Here is a 27014-nt window from a genome sequence, read left to right on the forward strand (position 1 = left end):
TTTAATCCATAAGTGGCTCGTGAGAGTTATATATGAGTTCAGGTTTTCGTTGTGCCAAATATCTATGGGAAATAGATTCAAAGAATGAGAACCGAAAGATAATTAAAATGAGTTCAGAAATATGAATTTCGTTTCAGCAAGATCTAGTCGTGTTTGATATAGTGCGGAGCTAATGGTTATCGCTTGGAACTGCGGGGATATTAGGTGGAATCGCTGAAGGAATTATAATTTACGCATTCGTTATAATTCCAAGTATTAACATTTTTACTCCTACTCACTTCTGGAATCTGCTTCTTATGATACACACAGATCCCTCCACATGAGAAGATCTTTGCCTGATCTCGTCACCCAGGTGGTGGCCAACTTAAGACGATCAGATTGTTTGCCCCAGGGGCAGAAATTAAATCACATTGGTGCTTCTGTGCAAACCTTTCTGAAACCTGTTTAAAGGAGAACTAAACCCTAAAAATGAATGTGGCTATAAATGCCATATTTTATATACTGAACTTATTGCACGAGGCTAAAGTTTCAGCTTGTCAATAGCAGCAATGATCCAGGACTTCAAACTTGTCACAGGGGGTCACCATCTTGGAAAGTGTCTGTGACACTCACATGCTCAGTGGGCTCTGATTGGCTGTTGAGAAGCTAAGCTTAGGGCTCGTCACTAATTATCCAGCAGAAAATGAGCTTCCCTGGCTGTAATATAAGCTGATGCTACAGGTTTGCTGATTATTAAATTCTGATGCTAATTGCACTGGTTTCTGTGCTGCCATGTAGTAATTATGTGTATTAATTACTAATCAGCCTTATATTGTGACATTTCTATTCTATGTGTACTGTATATTGTGAGTGGCTCCCTAAGCTCAGTAAGTGACAGCAGCACAGAGCATGTGCAGTGAATCAGCAGAAAAGAAGATGGGGAGCTACTGGGGCATCTTTGGAGACACAGATCTTTACTGCTAAAGGGCTGTGGTTGCCTTGGGCTGGTACAGAAGCACAAAACATAATGTACAACATTTCTACCTACTTCTTTAGTTAAGCTTTAGTTCTCCTTTAAATGCAAACCTCTGGATTACTACGTCTGGTACAAAGGCCCACCTCCAAAAACTCCTGTTATAGGTGGGACAGTCTCAGATCACAGACCCCAAAATAGAGACACTTACTTAAAAGTGGTTGGGGCCATCGGGCAGATTGGGTTTGGATATGGGTTTAACTGGGCAGATCAGGGTTGTAGCCTGGATTGTCTTCTTTTTTCATATTTACATGCAAGAAGGGTATTCTAATGTTATTAGTCTGCACCCTGGAAAATTCTGCCTCATTTATAGACAACCTGATATTTCTACATGAACCGAATTCTACTTTCACTTTAAAGGGTATTTTGGTTCAGCCATGACCATTGTATCATGTACATGTATAAGGAAGAGTTCAGTTATTATTAGGCAGTGACTCTGCATTCTCTCATTGAATATATTATGGGATTCGGTTATCGATGCGTGCCAGTGGCATTCTGGAGGATTCCTATTGGGACACGTCCCCCTTTAAGCACATAAAAACCGCATCCCATCGAGAAACTATCAGAACTGTTTAATTCACCGTTTTGTGCCCGAGTATATCACATCCACTGCAATTAAATTCATCAGTTCCGTAATACATGGTCGGACTCTTCCACCACTGAAATGATTTCCGTGTGGACTTTTAACATAGCGTATTGATTGATAGGGATATTTATGGGGTCATAATGTATTTAAATTGAATGCATATGTTCATGATTGTTTACTGTGATGAAGCACAAGCAACTCCCCGCACATGAGTCTGCATTAGGAGAATTACCTTTTCAGTTAAAAGTTCCATTAGCCGATGATTCCTGCTTTTGGGCTGTGTAGTGATTGCCTTTTATTGCCTTTTTAGACAGGGAATAAATAAACAGTTAAAGTATGGCGTACGGTAATAACTTGATCTTTTGAAGAGGCCGTCTTCAGTGAAGTCAAATACATTTATTCTTCTTCAAACATTGCTTTGTGTGATTTAATGGGCAATTTTAAATCTGCTCATGGGAACGAGTTGTTATAAACGTGGCCATAGATGCAAAGATCCGCTTGTTTGGCGATGTTGCCAAACGAGCGGATCTTTCCCCGATATGCCATTAACAGGCATGGCTATATCGGGGGTAATCTGATTGTTCTGCCGTATGGCCGAACGATCAGATTACGATGTGCCATGAGCTCTGGCGGGATCGGTCGGGTCAAAATCAAACCTGACCGATCGACCAAACGACCGATCTCCGCCGGGCGAAAGATGTCGGCACACGCCACACACGATCCGAAAATCGTTTGAATCCTCGATTCGTACGATCGGATCTGTGTGTCTATGGCCACCTTAAGAGCATCTGAGTAAGCGTTAAATCAAATGCTTAGCTGCCTGTTGGTATGGGCCACATCAGCAATTTTTCTTCCATCCACCTGAGACCTCGATTTAATCAAAGCATGAGTTTTCGTGGTGGCATCTAGTCACTGCCAGAGACCCCAGTAATATGGATGTTCATTCAACTGCCAAAAGAAGAGGCCAATGTCTTGAATTGCCAACCTGGCCCATGGCCGTGCTCATAGTAGAAGGTAACATTCTATGTCATTTTTGTAGGTCGTGTGCAAGAAATGATATTTTATGAATCTGCTGGATGTGCCTGAAGGCCTATTGTATTTTGTGGGTAATTTAAAATGTCATGAATGCTTGGCTCCTATCTCACGTAGTATCAGAAGATTCCCTTCAAAGCCCAGCCAGAGGATAATTTACGGTGACATTTAGGGTAAGGACACACTAGGAGATTCAGGGAGATTTTGTCGCCTGGCTACTAATCGCCTTGTCTTTTGAGCAACTATCTCCCTGAACTGCCTCACCGTTTTTCCCCATAGGCTACAATGAAAAGTCGCCTGCTCTAATGCACACAGGGCGATGCGTTTTCAATAGTTGCCCAAAGTTGCCTCAGTGAGGCAATTTCAGGCAACTATTGAAAACGCATCGCCCTGTGTGCATTAGAGCAGGCGACTTTTCATTGTAGCCTATGGGGAAAAACGGTGAGGCAGTTCAGGGAGATAGTTGCTCAAAAGACAAGGCGATTAGTAGCCAGGCGACAAAATCTCCCTGAATCTCCTCGTGTGTCCTTACCCTTAAGTTGTATATCTATATTCTGTCACAAATGTTCTTGGAGCTTTGCAGTCATATGAAAAAGTTTAGGAACCCCTCTTATTTCTTTGGAGTTTTGTTTATCATTGGCTGAACAATGTACAGATACACCGTCTGCCGCAGGTCTTTGGAGGTGATCTTTGGGTTGTCTGCAGGCCCGGACTGGCAATCTGTGGGTTCTGGCAAATGCCAGAGGGGCTGCTGTACGGCTCCATAGAAAGTTACCATATAGTGGGCTGGTAGGAGGCTGTTTGGGCCTCTGTGTACTTGGAATGACAGGGCCTATATTGACATTAATAGCGCTGCGTTTCAAAAGCATAATTTTTCATTGATTCTTAATGCAGTAAATTACTAAAGTTATTTGGCAGCAAACACGATGTTGTTTCCCATTTAGTCTCTTGATAGCAACACAATTTGCATTAATCACATTTGGCGCCCACTCACTTCTATTAAAAGGCTTCTACCATAATTAATTCATTTCATTTGAAATCATTTTGGCACAATTTCTGCCTATAAACACCCATCAGAGACAGACACGTGACAAATAACCCGCGCCTTTTCTTCAGTATACCTAGTGCTACTTTTTTTCTTCTTCTCTTAAAGGGACATGGTAATTGATAGTAGGGTAGGGGCATACGATGCGAGGACCAAGTGGATTATTTTGCATAAAAAATTGAAGTTTTGCAATTAACCTGTGTTTAGAAAATACCCTGATTTATGTTCACCTTGATTTTGGTTGCATATATTATGGAAATATAATTTATAATCCATTTAGCTGATGCGGTCATGGTTTCTGAGCACCATCATTTATTCACGTAGTGGACATCTTAAAAGTTTAAACCTGCCTTACAAGAGGTTGGGGGGAGGGAGGTAGATATATTCTACATTTCCATACCATGAAAGAGTCATAAAAGTAATTTATTGGGGAGCTTTGATGTTAATGCTGAATAACAATGGCGTTTTGTTCTTGCAAACAGTGACCTTCCATTGGATTCCTTCTGAAAAGTCATTATTTACACCTCTTAGAGCCAACTACACAAACAGGACAATGAAGATACACAGCTTGAATAAACGCTGGAGTCATAGACCCAGCCACTCTTTTGCTTTGAAACCATTATTTTTACAAACCGTTGTGATATAAGGCTAGGGATTTAAAGGGAAATCAGCCAGTTGAGGTTACAGGATAATAACAATTGGGTGGTCTTCAAAAAAATAGTTGACTTTTTCACACTTAATTCTCACAGTTGGTTTTTCTTACAGTTGATTGGGTCTCCAAGTCAAGGAAGGGGACAGTCATTTAATGATATCCCATTGATGCCTAGATGTTCCGTTTAGCATTGAATGACTGAGATAGAACCTTGTTTGGATTTCATGGTCAAGGCTTTGCATACAACAGTTGGACAGTAGTCCATTGTGCTCTAGGACATCAAATAAGTATGGTGAAAACAGAAGTCTATGAAAAAATCAGAATGAAGGGATTATATTAGAAATTGGCCAAAAAGGATCAAAAGGAAAATGGGTAGTTTTAATTTCCATTAACAGAAGAGCTGGAAAACATAACATGGTGAACATGGTTAAAGGAGAAGGAAAGCTACCGAAGCAGTTTATTGCCAATAGATTAGCCACAATAGTGCAAACTTATAACATTATATTTATTCTGTAGAATGCTTTACCACAGCTTTAGGAGCTCTCTCTGTTTGTTTAGGATAGCAGCTGCCATATTAGCTTGGTGTGATGTCACTTCCTGTCTGAGTCTCTCCGTGCTCACTCTGCCTATAGTATCAGGAGTTATGCCAAAGAGTATTTCAGCAGCGTGCAGGCATTTAGTAAATAAATGAAAAGACCATGCAGTTTTAGGATTTTCAAGCATTCTCTTCCAAACTGAAGAAGCAGAGCATGATTTCCTCTGACTGACCTTGCTACCAGATTTATAAAGTTTAAAACCTGTAATTTGAATTTTATGTACATATTAAGATGTCATATCTGATAGCAAGCTATTTTCTCTTTGGTTCCCAAGCCAGTAAACATAAAAAGCAAGACTGAACCACCAGGCATATAAAGTCCCTCAGCCGACCGTGGCAGTGTCAGTCAAAATTAGGAGAATGGCACTTGGTGAGAAGGGCTCTTACAGATAAGCATTTATTCCTACGGTTCCTTGTGGTGGATCCTTCGTGTAGTTCCTTGTAGTGGATTCTTCATGCGGTTCCTTGTAGTAAATTCTTCATTTGGTTCCTTGTAGTGATTTCTTCATGCGGTTCCTTGTAGTAGATCCTTTATGCAGTTCCTTGAAGTGAATCCTTCATGCGGTTCCTTGTAGTAGATCCTTTATGCAGTTCCTTGTAGTGGATCCTTCATGCGGTTCCTTGTAGTAGATCCTTTATGCGGTTCCTTGTAGTGGATTCTTCATGCGGTTCCTTGTAGTGGATTCTTCATGCGGTTTCTTATAGTGGATTCTTCATGCGGTTCTTGGTAGTTGACTCTTCATGCGGTTTCTTGTAGTGGATTTTTAATGCGGTTCCTTGTAGTGAATTCTTTTTGCACTTCTTGGAAGTGGATTTTTCATGCGGTTCCTTGTAGTGGATTCTTCATGCGGTTTCTTATAGTGGATTCTTCATGCGGTTCTTGGTAGTTGACACTTCATGCGGTTTCTTGTAGTGGATTTTTAATGCGGTTCCTTGTAGTGAATTCTTTTTGCACTTCTTGGAAGTGGATTTTTCATGCGGTTCCTTGTAGTGGATTCTTCATGCGGTTTCTTGTAGTGGATTCTTCATGCGGTTTCTTATAGTGGATTCTTCATGCGGTTCTTGGTAGTTGACTCTTCATGCGGTTTCTTGTAGTGGATTTTTAATGCGGTTCCTTGTAGTGAATTCTTTTTGCACTTCTTGGAAGTGGATTTTTCATGCGGTTCCTTGTAGTGGATTCTTCATGCGGTTTCTTGTAGTGGATTCTTCATGCGGTTCTTGGTAGTTGACTCTTCATGCGGTTTCTTTTAGTGGATTTTTAATGCGGTTCCTTGTAGTGAATTGTTTTTGCACTTCTTGGAAGTGGATTTTTCATGCGGTTCCTTGTAGTGGATTCTTCATGCGGTTTCTTGTAGTGGATTCTTTATGCAGTTCTTGGTAGTGGATTCTTCATGCGGTTCTTGGCAGTGGATTCTTCATGCGGTTCTTGGCAGTGGATTCTTCATGCGGTTCCTTGTAGTGGATTCTTCACGCGGTTCCTTGTAGTGGATTTTTTATGCGGGTCCTTCTAGGGATGCACCGAATCCACTATTTGAATACTTTACGAAAAATTCGGCCGAATACCGAACCGAATCTGAACCCTAATTTGCATAAAGATTATATACCTCCTTGTTTTGTGACAAAATTTCACGCGATTTCCCTCCCTGCCCATAATTTGCATATGCAAATTTGGATTAGGTTCGGACAGGCAGAAGAATACGGCCAAATCCGAATCCTGCTGAAAAAGGCAGAATCCCGAACTGAATCCTGGATTCGGTGCATCCCTAGTTCCTTGTAGTGGATTCTTCATACGTTTTTTTGTAGTGGATTCTTCATGCGGTTCTTGTAGTGGATTCTTCATGCGGTTTCTTGTAGTGGATTCTTCATGCGGTTCCTTGTAGTGGATTCTTCATGCGGTTCCTTGTAGTGGATTCTTCATGCGGTTTCTTGTAGGGGATTTTTAATGCGGTTCCTTGTAGTGAATTCTTTTTGCATTTCTTGGTAGTGGATTTTTCATGCGGTTCCTTGTAGTGGATTCTTCATGCGGTTTCTTGTAGTGGATTCTTTATGCGGTTCTTGGCAGTGGATTCTTTATGCGGTTCTTGGCAGTGGATTCTTCATGCGGTTCCTTGGAGTGGATTCTTCACGCGGTTCCTTGTAGTGGATTTTTTATGCGGGTCCTTCTAGGGATGCACCGAATCCACTATTTGAATCCTTTACGAAAAATTCGGCCGAATACCGAACCGAATCGGAACCCTAATTTGCATAAAGATTTTTTACCTCCTTGTTTTGTGAAAAAATTTCACGCGATTTCCTTCCCTGCCCATAATTTGCATATGCAAATTCGGATTAGGTTTCGTCAGGCAGAAGTATACGGCCAAATCCGAATCCTGCTGAAAAAGGCAGAATCCCAAACTGAATCCTGGATTCGGTGCATCCCTAGTTCCTTGTAGTGGATTCTTCATGCGTTTTTTTGTAGTGGATTCTTTATGCGGTTCATGGTAGTGGATTCTTCATGCGGTTCATGGTAGTGGATTCTTCATGCGGTTCATGGTAGTGGATTCTTCATGCGGTTCATGGTAGTGGATTCTTCATGCGGTTCCTTGTAGTGGATTCTTCATGCGGTTCCTCGTAGTGGATCCTTCATGCGGTTCCTTGCAGTGGATTCTTCATTTGGTTCCTTGCAGTGGATTCTTCATGCGGTTCCTTGCAGTGGATCCTTCATGCGGTTCCTTGCAGTGGATCCTTCATGCGGTTCCTTGCAGTGTATTCTTCATGCGGTTCCTTGCAGTGGATTCTTCATGCGGTTCCTTGCAGTGGATTCTTCATGCGGTTCCTTGCAGTGGATTCTTCATGTAGTGAACCACAAGGATTCGGAAACTGCATAAGGAAACCCTGCCTGTTCTTTTCAGTGACTTTGTACTCTCTCTGCTGCAGGGAAGCACCTAACGTAGGAAGAACATGAAATAGCCCAATGGTGATCACTTGGTAGAATCTCTTGGAGTGGGGTTCCATGCAGGTCATTTATCTCCCTGGTTTTATGTTCTTGATGATCAACTTTAATGCATTGGCACCATATGAAGATTGGCCAAATTGATTGTTTTAAAGAGCGACACAAAGACAGATGATAGTGTTTGATTTTGGAATCAATGCTGTGTGTGGTCACTTTAATTAGTCCTTCAGTGATGTGATCAGTTTGGAATAGGCCAGTGTGTTGGCACTTTAAGAGGGAATCTGAATTGTAACAGGTGTGAAACACAAACAGTGAAATAGTGAAATACCTGGTCGTTTCATGTGATAAGCAATTGTTGTTCCAGAAAGAATAATGCTCGGAAAGGTGAGCAGAATACACAGGCAGTCGGTGGTCCATGTACGGTCATTATTTACCAACTATTTAGCTTTGCAGCCCTCGGCCTGCAATGGTTTAAGACTTCCTAACAGGTGTTTAGCTTTATTAACTTGTGGTTTTCAATGGGAAGCTTCCAGTGTGCAAACACAGCAGGGTCATTGGAAGTTTAGAGACCTTGGTCTTTGAATGGGGCTGAAAATTGCTGCGTCGCTGCTAAGTAGAGTCATTAAAGTCTTCAATGGCTTTGTTCTGAGATACTTCACTAGCCCACCTTGGGTTGAATGTGTAAAGTAATCCACAATGGAAAAGTGTGAAAACCCTTTATCTGCTGCTAACAAAATAATCTGATCAGATAGAGCTTGTACACTAACAACAGAGACCCACCATAGACACCTGCAATTATCTTTCATCTGCAACAGAAACATTAAAGCTGAATGCATTCTTAGATCCACGTTGAATTTATTTGAATTTTAAAGGGATACTGTCATGGGAAAAAAACATTTTTTCAAAATGAATAAGTTAATAGTGCTGCTCCAGCAGAATTCTGCACTGAAATCCATTTCTCAAAAGAGCAAACAGATTTTTTTATATTCAATTTTGAAATCTGACATGGGGCTAGACATTTTGTCAATTTCCCAGCTGCCCCAAGTCATGTGACTTGTACCTGCACTTTAGGAGAGAAATGCTTTCTGGCAGGTTGCTGTTTTTCCTTCTCAATGTAACTGAATGAGTCTCAGTGAGACATGGATTTTTACTATTGAGTGTTGTTCTTAGATCTACCAGGCAGCTGTTATCTTGTGTTAGGGAGCTGTTATCTGGTTACCTTCCCATTGTTCTTTTGTTTGGCTGCTGGGGGGGAAAAAGGAGGGGGTGATATCACTCCAACTTGCAGTGCAGCAGTAACGAGTGATTGAAGTTTATCAGAGCACAAGTCACATGACTTGGGGCAGCTGGGAAATTGACAATATGTCTAGCCCCATGTCAGATTTCAAAATTGAATATAAAAAAATCTGTTTGCTCTTTTGAGAAATGGATTTCAGTGCAGAATTCTGCTGGAGCAGCACTATTAACTGATTCATTTTGAAAAAAATTTATTTCCCATGACAGTATCCCTTTAAGTAAATTTTATTAGGAGCCAGTTATCCTGTAGTTTGGGAGGAAACCTGCTCGGACACAGGTAGAACATACACGCTCCTTGCTCAAAGCGAACTCAGGGCTGGACATACAAAACGCGAGATGAATTGAGTGTAATACTTCTGTATTATTATAATCGGGGAGTAATGGGCATCTTTTCCCTGGTGCAGGCGCTATATGAAAACATGCTGGTAGAGCTGCCCTTTGCCAGTTTCTTCCTGTCGAAGCTGTTGGGTACCAGCGCTGACGTTGACATTCACCACCTGGCGTCATTAGATCCCGAAATGTACAGAAATCTGCTTTTCCTAAAGAGCTACGAAGGCGACGTGGAGGAACTAGGCTTGAACTTTACCGTGGTCAATAACGACTTGGGAGAAGCGCAGGTGAGCACGCCATTTTGTCCCCGAACTATGGCCAACCAAGAATTCCCCTCTAATTACCGTCATACGAAATGTACTAACAGTACAAGCCTATAATTGCCAACAAACTTAACAAAAAAAACTTACATGAAGTAGTATAATAAAAGGTTACATTTTCCCCGAGTCTAGCAACCTGTGCCAATCGGATATTCACATCAACCTGGTGACCAGTGAACACTAGCTGCTGATTGGCTGTAGATTACTAGACAGGTAGCCATCCAGATTTCTTGTTTGGAGTCCAGGCTTGTGTATCCTAAGCACTGAGGCCCATAATGCCGTTAGCAGGAGGAGGCAATCAAGAACCCTTGACTCAATGGATGTTGCAGAATAACTTAGGGTTGAGGAGGAGCAACCAGAGGCACAACTGGAAGTTTACAGGAGCCTCCACAGCAAGATCATTTTAGGGCCCCCTTAATGTTGAGAATAAGACATTCTTCCATATGCCAAATACAATGAGTATTTAATAGGAAGTGCTGACATATTGCAGAAAATAACAGCCAGTAAATAGGCCAATGAATACAGTACTGCAACTCCTACTTATATAAATCAATAGAGAAGGAATCGTTCATGAGTAGTAATACACTAGGATCTCATAGAAGAGGACACGGGGGGGGGATACCATTGAAGATCTAGACACCACTTTATGTGAATCTTCCATCTACTGATATGCGTCTGACTCCTAGCACACCCACCCCTTTTCTTTGACATTTCAGATGTTCTCCCCAGATTATCCAAATATTCCAACAACTACCTTAAAGGAGAAGGAAAGGTTAAAACTAAGTAAGCTTTATCAGAAAGGTCTATATAAATACACCAGTAAACCCTCAAAGTAATGCTGCTCTTGAGTCCTCTGTCAAAAGAAACACCACATTTCTTTCCTTCTATTGTGTACACATGGGCTTCTGTATCAGACTTCCTGTTTTCAGCTTAAACCTCTAGGGCTTGGGCTTGAGCATGCTCAGTTTGCTTCTCTCCCCCCTCTCCCTTCTCTGCTGTAGCACAGAGCTATGAGTGAGCAGGGAGAGACTCAGGCAGGAAGTGATGTCACGCCAAGCTAATATGGCAGTTGCTGTCCTAAACAAACAGCTTCTGTAGCTTTTTACTCGGGTATGGTAAAGCGTTCTACAGAATAAATGTAGTGTTATCGCTTGCACTATTGCAGCTAATCTATTGGCAATAAAATGCCTCCGTAGCTTTCCTTCTCCTTTAAAGATTTAGACATTATCCTAAAACTGCTCTGGGCACTGAATCCCCCCTCTCTGTATTCAACCTGTATTTATCTGGGTAATAATAGAGCAATAATTCCAAATGCTGAAGACAAAACTTTTCCCAGACGCTGAGAGGAATTCTAATGGAGGAGTGATTGGTGGGTGGTTGTTCTTTGGCCAGAGAAGGTTATGGCTATTCTGTATGGATTTCCTTCTCTTCCTTAAATAACTGCCACACTGAAGGCTAAAAGGGAATTATTAGAGCACTGAGAGAGATTCTAGGTTTTTCCGATCATCTTTCCCTAGAGATTGAGCATGAGGGGCCCTTAAATGGTTTTGCTTTGGAATCTATGAACTTCTAGTATGCGGAATACATAGAAATGATGGGGCAATTTGGCTGATATTGTGCATCACTTTATTTGTGGGCTCCTTGTAAAGAGCATTATGCTGGGAGGCCTATTTACTACTTTTCAAGGTCGAGAAAAAAAAGCAAGTGCCATAAAAAATGCAACAAAATGTGTGGGACTTTTTTCCTCAAATGGTAGTTTATTTAACAAAAAAACTAAGTATTTCTAAAAAAAAAAAAAAATAGTTGCACGTCAGCAGGAATTGAATGGACATTATTCTATTCATTAAAAAAAAAAAAACTTGCAGAAGGATTCGGTCGAATCCTGGATTTGGTGCATCCTTACCAGAAAGCTCCGAATTATGGAATGGCTCCCATAGACTCCATTTTATCCAAATAATCCAAATTTGTAAAAATTATTTCCTTTTTCTGTGTAATAATAAAACAGTAGTTTGTACTTGATCCCAACTAAGATATAATTAATCCTTATTGGAGGCAAAACCAGCCTATTGGGTTTAATTAATATTTACATGATTTTCTAGTAGACTTAAAAGTATGAAGATCCAAATGACGTTATCTGGAAAACCCCAGGTCCCAAGCATTCTGGATAAAAGGTCCCGTACCTGTACAGAGAAAAAGGAAATCATTTTGGATTATTTAGATAAAATTGAAGACGGCTTTTTCGTAATTCGGAGCTTTCCGTGATTCCGTTTGCTTTAGTCACATTGATTTTAACTGTCCCGCTCTGCAAACATGAACTCCTGCTTTATACATTGCAGCACAACTGCCATCTAGTGACTCTACCACTGGTACGATGAGGTTGATCATTGGATGGACAGTTTTGCTTTATTAATGAGCGGAAGGCTAAAGTGGAATTGAGAGTCTAATATATGTACAGAGATAAATGATTCAGGCTAGAGACCCTGCCAAGTGTAATATTCAGCATTTATCCTTCATTAATCACTAAATCCAACATTGGCTATCCAAATTCCATGTTTCTGTGGCAGCTTTAGCCTGACACTTTCTAATTCTTCAGGTGGTGGAACTGAAAGCGGGTGGGAAGGATATTCCAGTGACCAGCGCCAACAGAATAGCCTACATCCACCTGGTGGCCGATTATAGACTCAACAAGCAGATCCGGCCGCACTGCCTCGCCTTCAGACAGGGGCTCGCCAACGTGGTCAACCTCGAATGGCTCCGGATGTTTGATCAGCAAGAGATCCAGGTCTGATTGCACTGAAGGATATTTACTATTGGCTCGTTCCTGTTGTAGCCAGTCTGAATTTGGGTTTAGTATAGGAAGAGTAGGCTTGGCCAGTTCCTTCAACAGAGAATACTGTACAGAGGAAAAGAATGAAATTGCGATGTATAGAAAGATGTAAGGGCCACTCTAGTTTCAAATTTGCTGAAAAATCGTGTTAAATGCAGGGGAATAGCTGTGCTGACATGTATGATATAGGAAATGAGAACCCTAGGCCTCGTTCCTGCTATACAGATTACCATCTACTAGGGATGCACCGAATCCACTTTTTTGGATTCGGCCGAACCCCCGAATCCTTCGTGAAAGATTCGGCCGAATACCGAACCGAATCCGAACCCTAATTTGCATATGCATGACAAAAAGTCATGCAATTTCCCTCCCGCCCCTAATTTGCATATGCAAATTAGGATTCGGATTCGGTTCGGCTGGGCAGAAGGATTCGGCCGAATCCGAATCCTGCTGAAAAAGGCCGAATCCTGGCCGAATCCCGAACCGAATCCTGGATTCGGTGCATCCCTACCATCTACAGCTTGGGATTATGGGAGTTGTTTAGGAATTCTGTCCTATTAGTGGCAGTTTATGCAAAGCAAACACTGTTAATACAGTTATGGGACCTGTTATCCAGAATGCTCAGGACCTGGGGGTTTCCAGATACAGATCTTCATACCTTAAAGGAGAACTAAACCCCCTTTCTAATAAAACCCCTACCCTGCTCCCCTCCGCACAGGAGTTAACACAAGTAAATACCCCATAGCTGGTGATTACCCCTTGTTGTAGAGTCAGCGCAGCAGAGCTCACAAGGGTCATCTTCAGCTGCTTCGGTAATCTCAGTAAGGAAGCTCCGTATCGGCGCAGGTGGAGCATTTTCCCAGTTCGCTACAACTGTGCATGCGCCGAAAGTGCCGAAAATTAGCGAAGTGCTGGAAGAAGACCCTAAGATTACAGAAGTGGCTAAAGATGTCCCCCGTGAGCTCTGCTGCGCTGACTCTGCAACAAGGGGTAATTACCGGCTTAGGGGTATTTACTTGTGGAGGGTAGGGGTTTTTATTAGAAAGGGGGTTTACTTCTGCTTTAAGGGTGGTGGCACATGGGGAGACATCTTCTCGGCTGCGGGCTCAAATACCTTCCCGCCGACAAGAATGCGAATCGCCGGCAGGATGGCATACGTATCACTTTGGTTTTCCAAAGTCGCTGAAGTCGTTCGTAAAACGAATCGATGTGTATGCCATCCCGCCGGCGATTCGCATTCTTGTCCGCGGGAAGGTATTTGCGGAGATTAGTCACCCGCAGTAGAGAAGATTTGTTGCTTGCCAACTAATCTCCCTGTGTGCCACCACCCTAAAGGAGAACTAAACCCCCCAATAATAAAAACCCCTACCCACTACCCTACATAGTCCCCCCTCCCTGCTTCCCCCCCACATAGGTGAGTACCCCTGAAAGTGTCCCTAATTCATTACTCATGTAGAGGTGCAGAGTAAGTTCAGCGGAGCTCATGGGTGTCATCTTCCAGCTCTTCGGTATTCTTCGGGTCCTCTCCTTTTCCTTCCCTTCGGCAATTTCCGGCACTTTTGGCGCATGCGCAGTTGCTACGAACCGGAAGACTGCGCCAACTGTGCATGTGCCAATATGGTGTTCACTTCATGAAGAATACAGGAGAAGATGGCTCAGCTCTGCTTACTCTGCACCTATACGTGAGTAATGAATTAGGGGCTATTTCAGGGGTACTCACCTATGCAGGGAGGGGGAGTATGTAGGGTAGTGGGTAGGGGTTTTTATTATTGGTGGGGTTTGGTTCTCCTTCAAAGGAGCACTAAACTCTAGCCCTCCTCCACCCCCCCCCTCCATTGCTGCTCTACTGTCCCCCTCCAAGCTGGAACCCTGCAGTATTATTCTTCTGAGAAGTTGACCTCCTGACCTGCTATAAATCTACAGAGTTGCGCAGCAGAGATCAAAGACGACATCTTCTGTCTGTCTCTGATCCTCTTCTGACGCGGATCTTGAAGGAACATGTGCAGTTGAATCTATGCCCAGCTTCTACTGCACATGCTCCGCTCTAACAGAAGAGGATCAGGGACAAACAGAAGATGGCGTCTCTGCTGTGCTCTCTGTACATTAATAGCAGGTCAGGATACAGGTCAAATTCTCAGAAGAATAGATACTGCGGTGTAGAGGGGGGCTACGGGTTGGTTCTCCTTTAAGTTTACTAAAAAATCACTTCATTATTGATTAAACCCAACCGGATTGTTTTGCCTCTAATAAAATGTCATTATATCTTAGATGGGATCAAGTAATGTTTAATTATCACAGAAAAAATTAATTCTTTTTTTAAAATTATTAATTATTTAAGTAAAATGAAGTCTATGGGATCTGTACCGGCTTCATGTAAGCTGGGGAGAAGGTCAGCAGACAAATGAATGGTTCCATTCATGAGCAGCCAGTCACTTTCATTATGGAGACTTTTATATGCCAATGTCATTATAAATGAACATACATAGGTTCGAATTATTATAATAAAATCATATTATCGCCATTTTCGTCAGTCAGTGGGTAAACGCGCCTTCTGTAATTTCTTTTTCTTGTTTCTTTCAGGTGTTGATTTCCGGAGCACAAGTTCCTATCTGCCTGGATGACCTGAAGTCCTTCACAAATTATTCAGGCATGTATTTATTTGGACTAGGTAGGAAGAGGGGCGTCAGTGTATTAGGGCGATCTTGCCGGAAAAATCAGGTAGTCTGGGATATGTCTATTGGTTAGAGTAAGGGCAGAGACACACGGTCAGATTCGGGGAGATTAGTCGCCCGGCGACAAATCTCCTCTTCTTTGGGGCGACTAATCTCCCCAAACTGCCTTCCCGCCGGCTAGAATGTAAATCGCCGACAGGATGGCACTTGAAATGCTTCGTTTTCTGAAGTTAATCGCATCTGAGTGCCATCTCGCCGGTGATTTACATTCTAGCCGGCAGGAAGGCAGATTCGGGGAGATTAGTCGCCCGGCGACAAATCTCCTCTTCTTCAGGGCGACTAATCTCCCTGAACTGCCTTCCCGCTGGCTAGAAAGTAAATCGCCGGCGAGATGGCACTCGGATGCGATTAACTTCGGAAAACGAAGCATTTCGAGTTCCATCCTGCCGGCAATTTACTTTCTAGCCGGCGGGAAGGCAGTTCAGGGAGATTAGTCGCCCAGAAGAAGAAGAGATTTTTCGCCGGTGACTTATCTCCTCGAATCTGAGTGTGTCTCTGCCCTAAAGGTAATGGTGTAAGAAAAACTTTAAAAAATTCTTGTATTAATGTAATTAAATGTCATAATGGCTACGATTTAGGGGGATACTCTGCTGACCACCCCGTGATTAAAATCTTCTGGAGAGTTGTGGAAAATTTCACCGATGAAGAAAAGCGCAAACTGCTGAAATTCGTCACCAGCTGCTCCCGGCCGCCATTGTTAGGTTTCAAGGTAAGAAATTCTTCTTTCGATGAATGAGTGTGAACTCAACTGTCAGATCAGCCTGAGTACATGCTTGTGTCTGTGTCTTTATAATCTTTCTACATACTCATAGGATACATTTCCATTGCTTCTGGCAATCCCGCTGGTCACCAGCATTTTAGGGCTGGAATAGAATCAGACCTTCTAATTTAGGGTAGAATTTTTTTTTTTAACAAAATGGGAAAGTATGTATTCTATAGTCATCCGCTGGGCTATTTTATTCATGTGTTCACCAAGGGACAGATTTATTAAGGGTCGATTAGTAAATTCGAATTTTTTAATTGTTTTTTGGAGTCAAAATTCACTCATTCTTCACACAAAGTTTAGTCCCCCAATTCGAATGTGAGATGTATCACGCCTCGACCATGGCAACAGTTCTAATTCAAATAGTCGTAAAACTAAAACCTGCAGAGTTCATTTACGAGTCAATGGCAGAGGTCGTTGAACCATATGAATATGTTAATTTCCTTACTTACTGACGTTTTTTCGGAGGAAAACTCGATTAGGACAATTCGAATTTGATTCGAATTCTCGGGTCGGGACTATTCGATCGAATATTAGGAGTTCAGATAAATTTTTATTTTGCTTTCAGATCACAAGTAATATACACTTTGTAATCATTTTCAAAATCAAAATAAAGAACAACAAAGGAGAGAAAAAAGGAAGAAATGGAAAAAAAAGTAGGGATTAAGAAAAAGAGGAAAGCAATCTTTTGTCTGCTGAAATCTCTATTTCCAGATTTTTTCTTAAATAACCTCCCATTCGAGGTGTGAGTATATCCGAATTTATTAGAGTAAAAAATATACACACACACAAATTATAATTAGCACATGCCGCATAGACGTTTATATTTAAGGTTTGGTTCTTGGGGTATAGGAGTTTAAGTGGTTTCCCTTTAGCTTAAAGAGATAATGTAATTAGGGGGAAAAAAATTTTCAAATTGAATCAGTTAATAGTGCTGCTCCAGCAGAATTCTGCACTGAAATCCATTTCTCAAAAGAGCAAACAGATTTTTTTATATTCAATTTTGAAATCTTACATGGGGCTAGACATATTATCAGTTTCCCAGCTGCCCCCAGTCATGTGACTTGTGCTCTGATAAACTTCAGTCACTCTTTACTGCTGTACTGCAAGTTGGAGTAAAATTACCCCCCCCACCCCCCAGCAGCCTAACAACAGAACAATGGGAAGCTAACCAGATAACAGCTCCCTAACACAAGATAACAGCTGCCTGGTAGATCAAAGAACAACACTCAATAGTAAAATCCAGGTCCCACTGAGACACATTCAGTTACATTGAGTAGGAGAAACAACAGCCTGCCAGAAAGCAGTTCCCTCCTAAAGTGCTGGCTCTTTCTGAAAGCACATGATCAGGCAAAATGACCTGAGATGCACCTACACACCAACATACCTCCCAACTGTTACGTTTTTTGGGGGACAATTCCTTTTTTGATAGCTCAACCCACAGTCCCTCATTTGTACTGGAAAGTCCTGTTTTTTTTTTCTCTGCACTGAAGAGCCAGAAAAAGAAACAAGGTTTCTAACTTAATTTGCTTTTGGCAGAGAGCCCAGAACAGCCACAGCAGCAGATAAGATACTTTTTTAACAATTTTGAGATAAGCAAATAAGTAATTGTAACAATATAAGATAACAGGTCCCCTGGGAGAAGTTAGACTCACATTTTAAAGGGCAATTCACCTTCATTAACAAAACCACAGAAATATGTTCAAACTTTCATAACCTGCCAAATTTTGTAAAATGAACATGGTAATTAGGGGGTGTGGCCACAAAATGGGCGTGGTCAAAAAAGTTGCCGTGCGTAGCACAGCAACTTATTTATCCCTCTTTTTATTTACAAAATGTTGGGAGGTATGCGCCAATATTATAACTAAAAAAAAATACACTTGCTGGTTCAGGAATGACATTTTATATTGTAGAGTGAATTATTTGTAGTGTAAACAGTGTCATTTAGAGATAAAAACTAGGGATCCACCGAATCCACTATTTTGGATTCGTTCGAACCCCCGAATCCTTTGCGAAAGATTCGTCCAAATACCGAACCGAATCCGAGCCCTAATTTGCATATGCAAATTAGGGGTGGGAAGGGGTAAACATTTTTTACTTCCTTGTTTTCTGAAAACAAAAAGTCACGTGATTTCCCTCCGGCCCCTAATTTGCATACGTAAATTAGGATTTGAATTCATTTCGGTCAGGCAGAGGGATTCGGCTGAATCCGAATCCTGGTGAAAAAGGCCGAATCCCGAACCGAATCCTGGATTCTGTGTTTCCCTAATAAAAACGACATCATAATGTCATAAACAGGTCATAATGTCAAGGGCCTAGCCCGAAACATGTTGTATGGCAATTTTCCTCAATAAAAGCACTTGCAGTCATAGTTACTGCTCTGGAATGGTCCTGCTTCTTACAACTATATCTATTGAGACATTTTGGGGTATGGACACAGGATATCCAGCTATAATCGAAAAAGGGTGAGCTACCGTATACCTTTATTTATATCTTAGTTGGGATCAAGTACAAGTTACTGTTTTATTATTATTAAAGAAAAAAAGTAAATACATTTTGTAAATAATGGGAGAAGTCCGTAATTCTGAGCTTTGTGGATAACCGGTTTCCTGGATAATGGATCCATTACCTGTACCAGTCTGGGATTCATAGCAAGTTGTTTGTCACATGAAACGTTTGGTTATGAGGAGAGTTCACTCATTTCAGTCTGAGAAATACATTACACATGTACTAAAGCTGGATGTATTTGTGCATCACTGTCTTCCCTTTAGTAAAAACAGACTTTTATGTGTTAGAAAATAACATTTTCCTCCCTATCTGCCCCTCAGGAGCTGTACCCTGCCTTCTGCATCCACAACGGAGGTTCTGATTTGGAACGGCTGCCGACTGCAAGTACCTGTATGAACCTCCTAAAGCTTCCCGAGTTCTACGATGAGCATCTCATGAAGAGCAAGCTCCTCTATGCTATTGAGTGTGCCGCTGGCTTTGAGCTGAGCTGAGAGGCCCTGGACGAGGGACTAGAAACCAGTGCCTACTTTTAATTACAACGTCAATTGGAGCTGTTTCTGGATAGGTGAACGGCTTCATTGTGCGAAACGAAAAAAAACCCTGCTGGAGTCATGGCTGTCATAAGTTTTACCTCTCACCGATGCCGCTTGTTAGGTTCATCTGTTTGCGAACATGGCCAGCACTGTGGGAAAGCTGCTCCAAGAAGAAGAAGAAGACGTAAGTGCTCGATATATGGGACACTGGTTGTTATTGTTGGGCTACTTCATCAACTGCAGGTTGGAAACGCGTCAGTATCTCCGTTTACAATACACATTTGTTTAATCCCCGCGAGACTCAATGCTATTTCTGCCCTTCCTTATAACCAGCCCGGATAAAAATATCAACCAAAGAAGAAGAAGAAGATCACAACTTACCCAGAATCGATCCAGTTCCTCAGTGGCTTAAAACAGGGTCCCGAAGAAATAATACCCAGAGGCATCGTGGGAAAAGCTTTGCTGCAGCCAATCGTTTTGTTTCTCCCGCACCTGAAATATTTATCAACAGAATTTTAACTGGTTCCACTAAAGTTTATTGCGTTCACTACCTTCTGCTCACGACGGTAGCCATCAAATGTGTCATTTATAGTATTTTACTTGCCCTTTGTATTGACGCCACCACGAAAGCGACAGGTCGGAACATTCATTTTACGTGATTCTGTACAAAGTACATCATGATTGCTATAGAAACAGTTGTGAATATCAATGAGTTAAATGTTGGGTTTCCATTTCTGTACAGATTTTTTTTTGTAATTTTCTTTTTTTTTCCGCTCATGTAGTACAGTCAATGCGATGGAGATGGTTATACATGAACACCTATTAAATATTATTTCAAACAACACATTGGTCTTTTGCGTTTCCCTGCTTCTTATATATCGGCATGACTATTATTCAGCATTCAAAAAACTTGTGGTTTAGGCACTTAAATTAAGGCATTCTTCCACCAGACAGGTAAAATCGAGTAAAAAAAGTTTATTATGTCCACTTATACAGCCTTACGCGTTTCGTGTTACAACAGCTCATATTATTCAGCCATTTTTTCTACAGATCCAGAACTAGGGATCATCCAGTTGTTCACCATTTCCGTTAAAGAGAATAAGTTATATTGGCCCCATTTTCCCAAAATTTTTAGACCCTGGGGAAATTTTACTTTCAAATGAGGTGATTTTACAATTGGGCAGCTATGAAGTCATTATTTTACATAAGCGCTGGCGAACAGGAGGTCAGCAGGCTGGATGCAACACAAATGGCAATAGTATTGGACCCCACACTGGCTGGAAGGTCCTCAGACTATTTTTTGTATGACAACGTCCATATTTGAATTTCTTAGACTCTCTTGAACATTTGGTATTTGAGATATTCGGCCTGGTCTGTTGATAAAGTTGAAAAGCCTAAACACATGAAAAACAGGTAAAGAGCCTAAGCTGATGTTATCAGGAAAATTTACTCATTTGAGAAAGTTAACATAAGCAAAAACATGCCTTTTATGTCCATTGGGGACAGTAAGATGAAGGACATGTAGATCCACCCAGTGTGGATTATATCATTGGCCCAACACATTGTTTGCTCATCGGGAACTTCCAGTCAGTCAAATATCTGACCTGATCAAAAATTATTAGGAAGAGGCTATTCTAGTCCCCTACCCTACTCTGCCCCAGTCAAAACCTAGCAACATCCAGTTTATGGCCAGCTTAAGGGTAAGCGCTTTTCATCAGATTTTGTGGGTACGATTTTATCCGATCTGCTGCGCAACAGCACAAGATTTTGTAGGATGCAACAAAATATGATCCCCCTAGGCTAGAATGTAAAGTTGGATCAGATAAAGTTGGATAGAGTCTTTTCTTCATGCGACAGTCATCAGTCCCAATATATTTTGACCCATGAGACACCATCGCGACTTGTCAGATGTGTTTTGTCGATCCGACACCATCCCCCAAAAGCTCTGGTGAAGTTTAGCCCTTATAGGGATCCAGGGCCAGGCCAACACCACCACCCCCCCCCCCCCCCCACACACACACACACACACCGTGACAAAGGGGAGAGTGACGGAGGGGAGAGAGAGAGATGAAGGGAAGGGGGAGAGAGAGGCGGAGGGGAGGGTGATCGAAGGGAGGGGAGAGCGACAGAGGGGAGAGATGAAGGGGAGGGGGGGAGAGAGACGGAGTGGAGAGAGAGAGATGAAGGGGAGGAGGGGAGAGAGAGAGACGGAGGGGAGGATGATAGGAAGGAGGGGAGAGCGACGGGAGGGAGGGGAGAGTGATGGAGGAGTGGGTGACAGAGGGAATGAAAAGAAAGAAGACTGAGGGGTGCGAACACGGACTAGGGGTAGGCAGAAGACAATTTTAGAGGTAGCTGCCCAGCGCCCCCCTATCATTGCACCATAGGCAGCTGCCTCTTCTGCTTACCCCTAGTTCTGGCTAGGGTTGCCACCTTTTCTAGAAAAAAATACCAGCCCTCCTAAATATTTACCTTTTTTCCCTATTAATAACATTGGGATCAACCATCATTTTTACCAGCCAGGTGGCAACCCTAGTTCCGGCCCTGTCCAGTCCATGTAGAAACAGTATTTGCCTTTTGGTCTCAATAGATTTGAAGAATTAGCTTGGGCCTCTAGTTCCGGCCCTGTCCAGTCCATGTAGAAACAGTATTTGCCTTTTGGTCTCAATAGATTTGAAGAATTAGCTTGGGCCTCAAGTGTCCCTTGTTATTTGCTTACATGAGATATGCGTAAGTGTAATAATAAGATTGCTGGGAAATACCTAAGTTAATAGTATGGCTCATCTTTTAAGACATAGCACTAGTTAGTTAGGGATTTCTCATATCTTGGGGGTTGAGTTCACTGATTCTGAGAAGGTAAATAAGGGCTGTGATTGGCCATTTAGTAGCCCCCATGTGGATTGTCAACCTACATTGAGACTCTGTTTGGCAGTACAACTGTTTTTTACACAACAAAAACTTGCCTCCAAACCTGGAATTCAATAATAAGCTCCTGCTTTGAGGCCACTGGGAGCAACATCCAAGGGGTTGGTGAGAAACATGTTACTCACAAGCTGCTGGTTGGGGATCACTGCTCTAGATATCAGAAAGCTATTATGGGCCTCATATCCAGTACTAAGATGGGCAAAGTTAAAATGCTAAAAACATGATTTTTCTGGCCACCAGACCATGAGCTCCACTGAACTATTTGGATTACACCATCATTTAATTGGAATCTGGCCCATGGACATTTAGTAAATAGGCCCACTTGACGTGGCACAAGCATCATGATATGGGGATGTTTCTCATACTATGGTGTTGGGTCTATTTATCACATACCAGGGATCATGGATCAGTTTCAATACATCCAAATATTGAAGAGGCAAGACTTGTGGGTGACATCAAAAATGCTGTTTCCGAGGCAAAAACAGAAATACAGAAGAATTGTGGAATAAAACAGGAGCCAGAAGTTGGTGGAGTCCATGTAACACAGATGTGCAGCAGTTCTCAGAAACACTGATTATACAACTAAATATTAGTTCAGAGATTCAAAGGAAACCAAATGTGTGAGTTTGTAAAGAAGAAGCCTAATATTCCCTTTTCTTCACTTTCTGTAAAAGAATAACACAAATGTGATACTTTTTTCTTCTTGTTTTGATTGGGAATAGAATGTGCAGTGTTCCCAATTCATTTGCGTCTATGGAAATAAAAGCCATTATAAGGATTTTCAGCTTTATTCACTTTTTTTTTAAACACACTGCTATTATTCTGAACACAACTTTATCCCTATGCCTGTTACTAGACTACTATTCTGCAGCCTCAAAACCATCAGCCTGCGCCCTGAAAAGCAACATAACTTGGGGTGAATATAGTCTCCAGATTCAGTAGCAAACCCAGTGCAATTCATACCAGAACTTTAGCCTCCAACTATAACTTTTTACATATACAGAATCAAAATAAGTGGTATTTCATTTAACATGAATTTGTTTCTCCTTTAATATACGCTGAGATTACACAAATCTCAAGCACTTCTCCTAACCTGAGCTTCTATTGGTTTAATCATCATGATCACCAGTCATGTGATATCACCTTTGGGTGCAGCCAATCCAAAAGGTTCTATATATCCAATACAGATGGCACTTGCATATTTGATGGCTTTTCACTTAACTCTCGGCTTCCCGTGCCACCAGCATCCTCAATTATTTTTTTCTTCTAAGTGTTTCAGTTGTTTAGTGGAATCTTTAACATTGACATGGATTAAGTGTTCAATTTCCATTAATCTCCGTCAACGGCTCTCGCAAATAATTGGCCAGCTTCTCTTCGCTCCGCTTTACTTACTTATTCAGTTCATAGCACAATAAATCCATAATGTGTTCCTGGACACCTAAAGTATGTGAATTCATTGCGAGGAAGGGCGGTAATGTATTCCGAGAGGGCGACTGCGTTGTTGGAAGTACATTATCATCCATTACGCCAGATAAAATATCCACCAGTTCAAAGTGTTAAACACTGTCATAAACAGAGAAAAGACCAGATTCAGACTAATATACAGACTGCGCTGATCTGCCGTACACAAAGTCTTATAACTTATCAACAAGTTTCTACCTTAATTCATAATCAAGGAATCATTTTCTAAGACCTTAAGTGAATGGCAATAAAACATGGGCAGTCGGGTGCTGAGTGATTTCAGGCGCCATAGGCGCTGATCCTCCCCTTTTTTAATTTGATTGTCAGGAGCGCCTGAAGGTCATCCACCTCCTCTTCAGCGCCACATCCAAGATGGCGGCACTCATTGCAGTGTTGACACATAGACGAGTGACATCATTGTGCCTCATCTGGCGCAAAAATTCTAAATAAAAGTGCACAGAGATCACGGGTTCAGTGCCCTATTATTGGTTCCGCTTGTATTCCTGGGTGTTTCTTAATTCCTAAAATTCTATTTATTGAACTTTTGATCCTTGGCTTTGCTCCTGACAATGATCCTTGCTGCCTGCCTTCTGAACTTTTGCCAGATTCCTGACAACTCCTAGGGCTTCTAACTTGGCTTTTAACAACATCATATTGGGGAGTGCAGTGGTCTCTCTGAGCCTATGTCAGGGTTTTTAATAGTCCTAAAATGGAGGAAGACTAACTGTCAAAAAATTATATGGAGTTGCTGTTTTTCCAGTTGGGAGCAAATGTGGGTCTGGTTGTGGGATATCTGACCAATTGCAAGGCCATATGCATTTTGCCTAGACAAGAGCAGGGGTCAACAAGCTTTTTCATCCGTGAGCCACATTCAAATGCAAAAGTCGGAGACCACCATAAGCATGCAAAAAGTCTTAAGGGGGGTGCAAATAAGGGCTGTTGTTGGCTATTGGTAGCCCCTCTGTGGAGTGGTAGCCTACAGAAGGCTCTGTTTGGCAGAAGACCTGGTTAATAGGCAATTAAAGCTTTCCTTCAAATCAGAAGTTGAAAAATAAGCACTTGCTTTTAGAACACTGAGAGCAAGATCCAAAAGGTTGGAGAGCAACATGCTGCTCACGAGCCACTGGTTGGGGATCACTGGACAAGAGGATAGACTATGGGTCGACTGGTCATCTACTGTGATAACTCACCCTGGTGGTCTAGTGGTGCGGCGGGGACAGTTAGTTAGGGCGCGCATTCTTCCTATTTATTGGCGCATGCGCGCTGGCGTGATGATGCCAGCGCGCAATGGCGCGAAGTTTAAAAGTATTTAAAGTGGACGAATGTATTTTCTCACTGCCCGTTATAAGATCATCATTGTGAGTTCCTGGTGCTTCTGAGCTATTTATCTGTCTGTTTTCTGATTCCTGTTGTGACCCCTGCCTACCTTTGAGGATTCTGACTTCTGTAATCCTGACCCTGCCTGGTAATCGACTCTCCTGTATCCATATCCCTTCTGATTGATCTCCTGGTTTGACCCTTGCCTGTCTGTCTCCGCTTGTACTCTGCCTGCGCCAATCCGGCCTGATTTGACTACGCTTTCCGTCTACGCCTTGTACTGTGACCTTCTGCCCAAAAGACTTTAACTTTACTGTCGTGCCCCTGTGATTGCTCAGAACCGTTCGCTTGGCACCTCTCTTAATAAGACCTGGCGGCATCTGATTAGCCAAGGGCTCCTCCCGAGGCAGCTGTTAGAAGCAAGAGCCGAGAACAGGGTGCTTAGCATAGGTTCTGGCTTTAGGGTGCCGACCGTGACATCTACACAAGAAATTGAAGCCGACATGAAAATGGTCACATGATTATAATATCCCTTTATCTGTTCTTATCTTCCCAGACCTTAAAACAATCATTAGTTGTTTCAGTCAAGACCACTGAACGAAGCTACACATTGGATCCTACCATTAGAAGACTTTTTTGATGACTTTTTGTGTCAACAGTATTCTTTTAGTGTGGGGTGTTACTTAAAGGGAAAATTAGGCATTTCCTTGGGTTATCAACCTAAGGACTCACCACCTTAGCCACAGAAACCCCCACCCCCTCTCATGAAAACACCTGGTATCTAACTCCTCTTGCCGCTTCTTCTGGGTGCTGCAAACTTCCAGTCTGTAGATCATGGCCAGTCAGCGGGCCCGGAGCATGGTCCCCCAGTATTTGTCCCATGTCTCACTGCTAAGAAGAATACAGAAATACAGTACCCCACTCATAAAACAAAAGAAATATGTGAGTTTCAACCCTCTGAATCTTTAAAAAAAAAATTGATTTTATTCTCCGATGGTCCCATTTCATTAATTCCCCCTCAGATAACAGACTCTCGGATTTAAAGCTATTTCATATAATGGAAAGGTTTCACTTTAGAATGAAGAACAGGAAATTAGGGGCACATTTTCCATTAAAAACAAAACATATCACATTTCAGTAGCAGATTTATTTCGCCCATTTTACTGCCAACTTTTTTTTTTTTTTTCGTGCAATGTTGTTCATTAAAAGTTGGAGCAGATCCAATCTTCCGCGGGACCCGGCTGGAACTAGTGAAATATATTCAATGTTGTTCTAATAAATGAAGATTTGGCGGAATTGCGCACTATTTCAAAGATTATTGCTGCCTTTATGATTGGGAGACTTTTTTTTCTCCATTTATTTTTTTATAGGCCGATGCGTGTATTCTGCGCTGTGCATGGGGATAGGTCACTTCTATTTAGGGATGCACCAAATCCACTATTTTGGATACAGCCAAACCCACGAATCCTTTGCGAAAGATTCGGCCAAATACCGAAGCAATTCCGAATCCTATTTTGCATGTGCAAAGGGAAACTACCGCGCAACCAAGAGGGACGCCAATGGAAAGCTTAAACCCTTTCCAGACACAGCAGCTCCACCTATGCCCCTGAAGAAGCCATTACATTGGCGAAACGCGTAGGGCTACATAGGTGGATGGTGGTGGACCTAGCTCCCATCCGTTCCCCATGTAGACAGGTAGAATTGGGATATTGAATTCAAGAAGGGAGAGAAAGTGGGCTATCAAAACTTTTTTTGTTGGTTGGCATGTTCACTTTATACCTGCCACTTAGACCTAGCCCATATAACACCCTCATGGTCCACCTGTTTGCTTTTAGTGCATGTTTTTTAAGGTCACAGACCTGCACTGCTCACTCACATGTGTTGGCATCAGTGAATTTTTTGTTTTTACTTAGAGTGGTGTGTGGGCATGGCCCAGTGCTTGTTCTTATTGGTCTTATTAAAAGTTAAGTTTTAAATCGCTTTTTGTGCTATGTAATTTTAAGTGAAAGTTTGGAACCTGTTTGCTACTAAGTGTGGGGGAAGGGTCCCAATGACTGTGGAACCATAACTACCCACTTTACAAGGTTCTTTTTGATTAATATGTAATTGTTTTTCAAACCTGCGGGATCTCTCCTACTTAGTTCTCAC

General features: G+C 42.0%; 1 protein-coding gene across 1 annotated transcript in view; it reads left to right on the plus strand.

Moving 5' to 3' along the window:
• The window catches only part of ube3c.S (ubiquitin protein ligase E3C S homeolog), a 77800-nt gene extending 57795 nt beyond the window's left edge, over positions 1-20005 (plus strand). The window contains 5 exon segments of the mRNA NM_001087330.1: positions 9555-9767; positions 12394-12582; positions 15208-15274; positions 15938-16068; positions 18951-20005. Of these exon segments, the coding sequence (NP_001080799.1) occupies positions 9555-9767; positions 12394-12582; positions 15208-15274; positions 15938-16068; positions 18951-19121 (771 nt within the window). The 3' untranslated portion in view covers positions 19122-20005.
• The last annotated feature ends 7009 nt before the right edge of the window (positions 20006-27014 follow it).

The sequence above is a fragment of the Xenopus laevis genome, chromosome 6S, assembly GCF_017654675.1.
Source record: "Xenopus laevis strain J_2021 chromosome 6S, Xenopus_laevis_v10.1, whole genome shotgun sequence".
Lineage (NCBI taxonomy): Eukaryota > Metazoa > Chordata > Amphibia > Anura > Pipidae > Xenopus > Xenopus laevis.